Source organism: Lepisma saccharinum, chromosome 2 (assembly GCF_977018435.1).
Source record: "Lepisma saccharinum chromosome 2, izLepSacc3.1, whole genome shotgun sequence".
NCBI lineage: Eukaryota > Metazoa > Arthropoda > Insecta > Zygentoma > Lepismatidae > Lepisma > Lepisma saccharinum.
The window spans coordinates 179,799,793-179,811,559 of NC_139230.1; the positions used below are offsets into that span (position 1 = coordinate 179,799,793).

At 35.0% G+C, this 11,767-nt stretch overlaps 1 protein-coding gene across 16 annotated transcripts in view; it reads left to right on the plus strand.

Moving 5' to 3' along the window:
* Positions 1–11,145, plus strand: part of Cadps (calcium-dependent secretion activator 1) — a 462,589-nt gene extending 451,444 nt beyond the window's left edge. For all 16 annotated transcript variants that reach the window (XM_083117745.1, XM_083117744.1, XM_083117743.1 and 13 more), the window contains 2 exons: positions 5,319–5,461; positions 7,042–11,145. In XM_083117745.1, the coding sequence (XP_082973871.1) occupies positions 5,319–5,461; positions 7,042–7,243 (345 nt within the window). In that variant the 3' untranslated portion in view covers positions 7,244–11,145. The remainder of the gene's footprint in view (positions 1–5,318; positions 5,462–7,041) is intronic.
* Positions 11,146–11,767: the final 622 nt, after the last annotated feature.

Here is an 11,767-nt window from a genome sequence, read left to right on the forward strand (position 1 = left end):
CCCTTGATTACAAGGCCATCGGAGAGGCTTTTACCTCTTGAAGTACTTCTTTTTTTTTAATCGGTGTCAGCATCCATTCCTACATTGAGCATTGTGGGATATATTTTTTATAGCACATGAATAGTTCTGAAGAAAAGTGGCGATTATATCATATCGAACTTTGTGTGGATCACGAAGTCGTCTTAACTTTTGTTTTTCTTTCTGGAGATCTATTTTTGTTATCATCAAATCAAAACAGCTTTGCGAGATACAAAACAATGATGCTTTTTCCTTTGCGCTGGATGAGTCATTGCTGTTATTGGCAAGCGACAGCTTTACAGACAATAGACCAAACACTGGCGCCAGCTACAGCATAAAAACAATGAGACTGGCTGGAAGTTAGAGCAACAGGTGGCAGAAGGGAAAATCCTCCGCATTTTAAAGATAATGCAATTGCCGAAGACTAAACTTTTATCAGCAGTGTGAAAAAGAAAGGAATTATCCTTGCTTGCTTTACATTTTACCATGCAACAGACAATAATACAGGCAGTATTTCCCGTGCAGGCAGCTGCATTCAAACAAGAAAGAGGGACCTGAATTCTGCAATTACCACATTGCCATTCACACTAGTGCTGGAGAATGAGCTGTTGTAGGAGAAGGGAGGGAGGTATTTCTTATTCTATGGTTTTTGTTCATTTTGAAGAATGTATTCAGAACTGGTTGCCTCACTTTAGATGCCAAAGGAAAGGAGGAGGGATCCACTTCCTCCACCCTTGCCCGGAATCTGCCTGTGTGCGCACATGAGCAAAAAAAATCATGGCCAAAACAATTAGCATTGACAGAAGAAGAGGAATAAGGCACTTATCCAACAGAACACTTTTTTGCCAAATTTTATGACATTAGCACAGTTGGGAAACGTATGAAGCGGGAAACGGGAGCTATGACATTTAAGATCAAGGTAAAATTTTGCGTAAACCTAGATGACAACACATCAAGCGGGTTGACGATCTTTAAGCCAAGCGTCAGGTTAACCTTGCAGCATGTTTTATGTATCAATACGCACGGGAACTGAGCACAGAATCTTCCGTGCCAGTCTTGCCTCAACCGCCGAGCTGCTTACATCGCAGACACTGAGAAAATCCACAGTATTGCCAACCGCACAACACATCAAAACCCGCATGCATGTCAAGCGGAATATATTTATGTTTCTTTTTGTCTCCTGAAACATAACATTTTAGAAGTACTTTCGGCGCATAAATTATTTTAAAAAATGTGTCATTACTTAATATAAATGCGAAATATCTTCGAAACATGAGAGTATTTTTCCCAGGGGGGCAAACAAGTCACATTTCCCCCAAAAGAGTGTAGTTCCCTAATAACATTGCTTAAATTTGAATTTATTGTGTTAATACAATAATTAACACAAATTATTGTTGCTAAAATGAAATTATATGTGTGAAATACATAATTTTTGGTTGACTTTCATTTTCCAAGGAGGGAACGGCCCCCTTGCCCCCCCTTCCGGACGCCCATGAGCATGTGTGTATATTTCGAGCACGCAAAAATAAAAATAAACAAAGATATAAGTAAACAACGACAGGCCCTCTTGAATTTAATGACAAATTATTGTTTTTGGTTTATAAAAAAATACGTTTATGAAAACCTTTGTTACTGTAAGACACACGCACTTCAAGTTATACCAGCAAAAAAAAAAAGTATGATTTGTTATTGTGGATATATACAATCAGGTGCATTGTCTGCTGCTATTATTCTGGTTACAATTTATGAATCACTTCACTAAACCAGGATTCAAATCTTGGTCTGTCCATTTCTTGCTAATCATCCATCCCTTTCCTTGCACGGAACAGTAAATATATGCGCCTTCAACAAAGACGTCATTGCCGTCAGTGGGTGAAACAATAAGCCTCCCCCTTCCCCTCTCCCTTTCTCGTCGGTTTCTTCAGCCCTGGCGGTGATTTTGCATGGTGATATATATATAAAAAAAAATCAATATAACGCCTACGCCCCTCCCAGAGTTAAAGCACGTCTGGTCCAAATAATAAACATGTTTCTTCTCACGGGGATATCTTTTAATACCAGGGACATTCTTTTGTAGTCAAACAACAAACAATCGTTTCCTCTTCCTAAACTCAAACCGCAAATCATTCAACACCCGGGATACAGTTCGTGCACCCATTGATGGCAAATCACCTCACGCCCTGTTTTACTTTGATCTTGTTTCCGTAAGGAGGATTATGCATTTTAAACAACTTGCTTGATTTGAAGAGCTTTTCCCTTCGGATGAAGCCCACAATAACACTCGCTGAACAGGAGACCTTGCTTGATTCAGCCATTCTCGCCGCTGTATAGCACGATTATTAATCACAATAAACATAGGGTTAAAATAGTGGGATGTGCAACACTTGTATCACGGATTCCACGCGCTCTGCAACGTATTCAGTCTTGCTCGACTCGCACTTGGGCTTCAGGGATTCCTCAGCTCAATACAAACTCCAGTTGGCGAATCTGCGGATCCAAGTTCGTCTGCACAGTGATTGCAACCGATCAAGTCCACACCTGCTAATGGATGTATTATTTTGTCTGTATTTTACAAATTAAATAACTGTTTTCCTGCAAGTATGCAGTTGTGTCGGAATAGAACCCATCTCAGTGGAACTATATTCTTGCGTGCACGTTTGGATCTACATATGCGAAAACCTGCTGCAAGGTTAACCTGACGCTTGGCTTAGTTGACTCATGTGGCTTTGATTATCTGTAACAGTTTTCCTTTTTATGAAGTGCTACAGGACACAAATAACACGTTTTGAATGAAAGTGGTGACCAGAAGTTGTCGGCTACCAGGCCAAGAGTTGCTTGCTCACAGGAAACTGCTGAATCTCGAGCTCAGAGCTAAGCAGATGGGCGAGAGTTCCAGGTGCCACGCATCTTTATTGTGGAACATTCCTGCGATGTTATCTCGCATTTCTCATCTGGCACTGGTGAATATTTCCAAGGTGGCGCATTCAGCTGTGAAAGACCTGCCGTGCACATTGACAAAGAATGCAAGTCCAATGTGCATTTTGGGCTGCTTCCCCTGAGTTGTCAGCAGCCCTTAGGACAAGGAAACATGCCAAGGTCAAGTTGAAATAACATCCAAGCTCTCTCCACATTCGATCTTCTCTCGTCGACTTACACAGGTGTTTACTTCGAATTAAGCGAAACCAGTTTTGCTGAACTGGTATTAAAACTTTGTATTAAAAATTATCCGTATTTTGATTTATCCGTGCCGAAACACATTAAAAATCTTATCTTATCAGCTGGGGAATGGGAAGAACTTCAGATTAAAATTTACTTCGTATTAAAAGGTAAAGTGCTCCCCTGTGCTTAGCACCATGCCATGAAGACGTATAGGGGGTGTGGGGGTAATGCCCCACACTTTCTTGATCCGGTCGTGAGTGGGGGTGATGTGATCAGCATCATGCCCCTGACCGCCTTTACCCCCCAGGGTTTTCCCCAGGTACCGATGTTATTCGACGCTGGATGGGCGCCGGGGCCGCTTCCAACATTAGAAAAGTTCCCGGATTTGAACCGGCCGGGGATCGAACCCGGGACCTTTAGCATGGTAGTCAGATGCGTTACCGACTGAACCACCACGGCCAATATCGTATTAACGAGGTTTTCCTGCATCCAGAACAACTTAAATTGTTGCAATGTTCAAATATCAGTGGCAATGAGTAACAATATCAGCATTGATAGTATTAAGAGTATCAGCATCCATTATCAGTTCAGAGTGGTATCAGCTCAGCCCTAGTTATATTACAGTTTAGAATAATGTTAAATTTAAACTGAAATATACTGATATTGAAAGAAACTGTTATATAATATGAATGAGTATTGATTTTGAAATGGGGGTAAGGTATCAGCTTAGTCCACTTTTAAATGTTGATATTTTCTGGTGCAGTATTTCAGTCATACAGTGCAAAACAGACAAGAAATGCACATCTTTTTGGAATTATGTATGCTTAATGTAGAATGACTTTCTATAAATGTTTTAATCATTGTTGATTAAATTTGAAGTAATTTACAGTTGATTAAAATTGTAGTTGGTTAAACTTGATCCACTCAACAGTGTTTGTTCACTAAAAATAGCTTTAGAATTATAATCACCAAGATCTTTTAAATTTACTAACTCTTTAAACTGAATAATAAAAAATTTATTTTTAAGAATTGTACAGACATGTAGTTAAATCTAAAAGAAATGATAATACTGTTTCCTTTACTAGTTTCAAGTAGCAGATGTTGTCAGTATTTATTGGTAACTTGAGTTTTGTACTCTCAAGCTGCAATACACATCTGTGCTAAATAGCTCGACACTGATTCAGAGTATCAGGTCTTTTGCAGAGTGTTGTTTACGAGGTTGTTGCCTGGCTGTTTCCTATGTAGTGGTGCATCTATCATAGCTGTTCTGCCTGGGAAAATATACCTGTGTGTTTGTGTGTGTGCATAGATAGTAAGCATTAGAAATAGGGCCAACCTCCCTGATTTTGTAGTGGTAATGTCACCACCTTGTTCCAAAGAATCCAGGGTTTGATACCCAGTGGAGGTACATTGTGCAGTGGTTTGGATACCACTTTAAACTGTAGGTCCAGTCCCTATTAACATATCTATCTGTGCATAAAGTGGACTTAAATCAACAATTCAAAGAAATTGGGCCAGTTCAATTAGTTAAAGTTAGGTTAGAGAATTCCAGAATTTCTTATCTAGGCTAACCCAAATTTCAAAATGGACAAAGCCAAAACATGTGATTGTTGGAATACCTTGGTGGCTAAGGTTCCTTAATGGAACAATATTCCTTAGCACAATTTACCAAACATACATAAATACATAAACGATGAGGTGAAAAGACAAACTACTGTGTAGACATGAGAGAACCACCAGTGAGTAATTGACAAATATGACCTCTCTGTTGAGGTGAGAACATTAAACAAAACTAAGGCCTAAATAGATTTCTCTGTAGGAATGCAGTTTGAAAGTAGTAACTGAAACTGAGATGTGTTATAATGCTTTACTTAGAAGTGTGAAAAGAGCATATCACAATTTTAGCCTGTAAACCATATTCAAAATGGCCGAGTTGGCAACAATACTTTTCATGGATGTGCATCACTGCTTGCAAGTACAAACATTTTAAAAAGAAAGTGATGAAATTGTTCACTCTAATCCTAGAACTCCCTGGGAAAGTATATTTTCCTATCTAGATTTAACTAATTCCGTGAAGCAAATATTTTAGAGATGGGCTTTTTATTTGTAATAATATTAGTATATGTATTTCTTCATTCCAGAAACTGTATTCCGACTTTGAATTGCAAGGTGTGATGGAGGATAAGTTAAACTCCAAGACGTATCAAACTGTCTCCCAGAGAATGCAGACAGAAGAAGCCACTTGTGCACTTACCATGAGCACCAAGAGAGATAATGATGATGAGTAAGTTTTAATTTTCAGAAACCTTCATCTTCATGATTACAGCTGTGCTTGCCTCTTGATAAACTCGCATCACTCGAAAGAGACCAGTGTTATTGATAAAGAAAATCAGGAATTTTATTTTAAAATGAAAAAAAAAAAAATTCTATTGTAAACTTTTACAATCTATTACTACAAATAGATTTTATCTTCATTACTGTGGGATAGTGTTTGAAATGAACAAAATGCAAGAGGGAAGAGAACTTTAGATTTTTCCAGCAATAATTATGATTGATTTGTTTTATTTTACTTCACTTTTCTGCCACTTTTAGCTAATCAGAAGGTGAGGATGAGTGATATGATGAAATTGATGAAAGAAAGAACACCTGTGCCCAGGTCAGGATTTGAACCCTGGACCCCTAGTTGGACCCCACCATTAATTACTTTTTTAAAGTGTTATGACTTACCTTATGGATGTCTGATATCTGATTTGCTTTATTTTACTTTACTTCGCTACTTGTGCCACTTTTGGCTAATTTGCGAAGATTGAGATGAAATTGGTGAATGGACACATCCATGCCCAGGCCAGGATTGGAACCCGGGACCCCTGGCATCGTAGCGCGATGTGCTAGCCACTCCACCACGGGGGCTGTCATCTTATGGATGTCCGTTCAAATTGTCATTAGAATAGCAGTTTTTTAGGGTACATTTATTACTGCATTAATCAGGCGATTACAATAGTTTTGCTTCAGAAAAAGAAACTACATATTTAGATATTTACTTTGTAATACCAAGTATATGAATTGTACCATAAGAATAATAACTATATAACAGAATTTTACACTTAAGTTGTAGTCTATTTTTTAAAATGTCAGATCTGTTGTATTTGACCTATACTAAACCAATCCAATATAAAATAAAATTCCAAATGTTCCTTGAAATACATGAACAGGATTTGTTAACTTCCTTAATGAAGAAATGAAACTAGGTGATTGCAGTAGGTTTTTTTGACTATAAAAGCTTCTTTTTATTTTGCACCAGTTTTGTGTGAAAAATAGGATTTTCTGATTATGTGGCCTGCATTTTAATATTTAGATGCAAATTTTGGATATTTTAAAGCAAAACTTGTGGTAAATTTATGCATATCGCTGGAGTGGAATACTTGCACACAATATTAATAAATATTTTGAACAGCTCTTAATTTTAACAATTTTTAAATATCGGTGTCAGTATTGGTGGGATATGGGTATCAGTTTGAAAGCAGTTTCGGCTCTGCCCTAGTATTTACACTTTTACTTTACAAAATCATGGTATAAGATGATGCATTTTTATATTCATAATAGTGGCAAAATGGAAGAGTTTTTGCACTAAAATAAAAGTTATTTACAGATATATCAAATTGTATTGATATACCGTTATACCATTATATATATAAGAGATGAGATAAATTACTCAGTGCTCTTTTAGTATCAGCCAAAATAGGTGTGTCTGTATAATCACTGATAATTGTATCGATTTGATATATCTATAACTATATATTTGAAGAAACAATCATAAATGATGCTTTTTTGCTGTTACAAGCTCTATATCTTTAATTTTTCCAGGGGATATCCAGAAACTGGGATAGATGATGATGGAGAAAGAGGCAAACCGAAAGTTACCATACGACAAACATTGGCAGAAGATGGAAATTATGTAGCTAAGCTAACTAATGTTACTACTAATGTTGTAGGTCGTGTAGGAAATATGTTTGGAAAGGGTATAGGAGGATTAACAAGCAAATTTGGAGGTGGCAGCTGGTTCTAGATTTTTGTTTGCTTATAATTAATATTTTACCTTGTTGTTATTATAGATGCCACTATTGACCTTATTATGGCATGCTTTAGGTTTGTATGATGACTGAGCTATGCCTGTGATTCATTGTCCCAGAAATGATGTTAATATTAAACAAATATGCATAATACACTAACACATGCATATAATACACACACATGCATACATATCAATATAATGTTTGCATGTATGTGTGTTTGTGTTGTGCATATATAATATTATATACACAGACAACTCCTAATGTTAGGAGAAAAATCATGTAATTGAAACCTTGTGCTTCATATTTTGGAAACCACTTCTAATTAATTGTTTTGCCTTTTTTCGGCATATTCTTAGTAGCATAGTGCATGCATTCTGGGGCCATATGATCAGATCGAAAATTTATTGTAAATATTGTAAGTCATGTTTGACAAATATTCTTCATGGGTTGATCTGAAAAGCTATGTACATAACATGTTTTCTTTTTACCAAGGAACCTCTAAAGTATGTATCGTTGACTATTTAAGAGTGAACAGACCTTTGTTATAAGTAAATTTTACATGTTTATGCATGGGTACATGTTCATACAGTGAATCATTGGCTGTTTGTTATGCATTTTCCACACAGATTTTTATTTCACATTGATAGTGTTTAAAATTGGGGAGGATCAATCTAATTTTTTACCATTTTTAGCATAATCTCGTAAATGTAAATGTTTAGTGATGTATGGTTTATTTCAGTACGTTTTGGTAAAGTATGAATTTGTTAATAATATCATACAAGCAGGATAATTAATGCAATCCACATTTTAAAGAAAAATATATATGCCATCACTTGTTAGTGCTGATTTGCTTCCTTGTTGCAATTTGATATAAATGATGATAATTTTATCTACTTCAGCATTTTATACACCACCACACTTTCCACCCTTGATTACATTGCTTATTGGAAGGGCACATTACAGAGAACAATCTTGATTTTCTAACTGTTCTTTAACTGTTATTATACAGTTTAGTAATTCCATGGTGAATCAGTTTCTATGTTGTTGTGTCATATCATTTCAAATCTAATGCAAAAACAAAAGTTTTTTTAATAAATAGTGAATAATAGCCATTGTCTAAAGTGTGACTGTGTACTTTTCTCTAAACTACATGCCTTGGGTATTAACATTATTGAAAAAATCAATTCTTGAACCTAATGTTTATTCTTGTGTCTTCGAACAGTGTTTTTGTCATACTGTACTTTCAATTTCATAGAACTACCCAAGTAGCATGAATATAGTTATTTGTGTGTATATTTTTAAAAAGTATATTTGTAACATTTACGAAGATTGCCATTATTATTTAATCTTATTGGGATAGAATTATCGTAGTATAGCATGCACTTGTAATGTCATTAACTCAGTCTAAATTAAAATTCATATATGTTTGCTAATGTAAGAAATGTACCCTTTAATGAGACTCTCATCACTCATTGTTTTCAAAACATTTCTCTTCCTAAATGTCTCTTCCTTCTTCAATTTTATAAAAAAAAATCATATTTTTTTCAGATCCTTCTTTAAACAGACAAGGTCTCACAGAAAGGTAAATTATCACGTAAGGCACCTTGAAATAAAAACACTTTACATTAGAGGTTCTTTTCTGTGTAAAATGTTACAAAAAGTATGATTAAGAATACACATGTTTCCTGTATCAATATGTATAATTCATATTTAATTTTTTTTTAATACATTAAGGCTTTCTGTACTCTATCATAACTAAAATCTAATCTTTATAATGCATAACCCATGAATATCACCTGATATTTTCACGCATCTATACATCATCAAGTAAAAGTAGTGAATGAAGTGCTACTTGGGTAGTTGAGAAATATTTGGGGTATACACAATGTTGACTTCCACTTTAGCATGTGTCAGATCTTCATCTTGAACTTTTTGTGGCATCAGACTTTGATATGTGTCTGTATCAAAAATTATAACCTAAACAAAATATAAATAACATCATTATAAAGTTGCTAAAGAAAAATGTTCTTTTTTTACTCAAATGTAAATAAATGATGTGGTCTATTTGGGTAAATGAACACAGGAAACATAGTGTGAATTCTATGGGAATTTTATGAACATTATCTATGCATCCCTTTGTAACATATTATTTATGAAAGGAGTGCAAGTCTTGTAAAAAGAACGCAAAAGAAATACCATATGCAATTCAGGGAAGACACAACTGGGTGTCATTATTGATTTTAATGCAGTACAAGACAGGCTACAGCCACTCTTTTTATGGTTTGTTTCTCAGGGAGCGAAATGTATGTTGTGCAGAATGTAACAAAGCAACACAAGCATGTTACAAATACATTTAAAATATATCAATTAAAAGGGGTTATAAAAATATGAGGCATTCATTCTGATTACATGTACTGATATACAATGCAAAGAGAAAATATGCTAAAAACAATGAAGTTAAGAAATGCATGGTTACATATGAACAAAGTTGAACAAGGGTGAAAAGAAGAGGAAGGATTGATCCTTACTTTTCTCTGCACCTTTATTTTGCTTTGGAATGTCTTGATTTTTTTATGGCAATGATAAGTGACACCTGTTTAGCCTGTTACTGTAGCTCCTTTAATCATTTGTGAATAATGGCAAGGTTTATTCTTTTTAGCCTAGAAGGGAAAGAATAATCGTAGAAGCGTATGTTAAAAATTTAAATTGCAGTTGATATATTGTTAACTGTGTATTGTTGAAAAATGGTAGTACTCATAGCAATCTTAGCAAGTTAATATAAAGAGTTCTGCCATCCAAATCAGAATATAATGAATGCCTTGTGAATCAATTTTAACTTGGTTAATGTTAAATATGTGATTCAATTTGTGATTCACTTGAAGGATAATTAAATAGTTCGTGTGACATAAATGTTCTAAAATATTCTTCATGTACTTGTTAAATCCATTACCTACTATATAGCTGTGATTTTTCAGATACAGTTACAGAAGTTTAGTACTAATCTCTAAGCTCTAGTTGTGGTGGGTTGTCCATGTAAGTATTTAGCAGCTTCAAATGAATTATATGCTTCTAGTGAAACAGCAATGGGATCTGACACCATGCTACTTAAGTTACTCTCAAGCTCGAAAATGTACATATTCCAGAAGTGCATTAAACCAATGATTTGCATCTATCCTACTTGATCACATTTTACCTTCTTAATTAAATTTCCTGTGTGTGTCCCATACATGCTGTTCTCATAGGTAAACATATCTAGTCAGGATCTTGGATATTGTAAATGATAAAAGTGGTATTTCATTAGAAAGAATAATGTGATGGACTCTATATTTTGACAGCAGCAGATTTTATTGACGTGAAATGGTAAGAACTGACACTGGTCATTTAAAGTGTTTCCTACAGATGCAAATCCAATAAAAATGTGATTTGAACTGTTTACATTCAGCACTGAACAGAGACATTGTAGTTTAGGTTTCTGAAAGGTGAGTGAATGAATGCTGAACCATTTCTATTTACTCACTGATAGGTGTTTCATTTTATTCTCAATATGTATCTTCTGAACTTGTTATTCTGTGATGCATATTTATTAATGTATTTGTTTTGTTTACTTTCCAAATCTTGTTCTATGGTTGTACTATATTAATTTTCTTCCTCTCAAACTAGTGCAAATTTTATAAAATGAATTTGTTGAAATATGCACGTAATGCAAGAAGTACATTTATTTTTTAGGTACTTGTAATGTAATATATTACATTTATGTAAGATATGTTTATTATAAACTTCTATTGTGTCTTAGTTGATACTTGTTAAGCCAAGTTACTTTTTAATTGATTTTAAATGGAATGTGATGGTTCATGATGAGGGACAATGCAAAAAGCAATAAAATTGTACATGAAAATGTGTTATTTTTATTACTTATCAACTACAGTAAAACTTTCCATGATTGTTAGTAATCTTGGTGGCATTAATAAAAGTTGAAGCAAAGCAATTTAATTAAATTAGACAGTGATAGCATAATTACATCTAACGATATGTTCCTCAGAAAATATATTAATTTCTCAAAGAATGATGATCAGGAAACGGATTTATATTTAGTAAACATGTGCTAAATATGTAAATACATATATAGGGTGGTGCAAAATTCTGTTTACAATGCGGAGGAGGTGAATCGCCAAGTGAAATGAAGACGAAAATGTAAATGGAATTTTGTCGAATGACACACCGTATCAGAGCTAGAGGATGCCGAAATTGTGTGAAAATAGACTTCACACCTCCATATGCCGACAAATAGTAATCATAAAGAAGATGAAGCACGATATCCCCAAAGAAAACACACCTGGGCTAGCGAATGAGGCACAAATCGCATGTCGAAAATGAATATGGCAGGGATTCCCCACAAGAAGTGAGGTATTCCCGGGAATATGTCCGACATGGAACGCAGGTATCGAATGGGGGTACAAAGGGAAATGATGGAGGTCACAGCACATGAAGAACATTTTGCCAGGAAGTGTCCGAAAAGC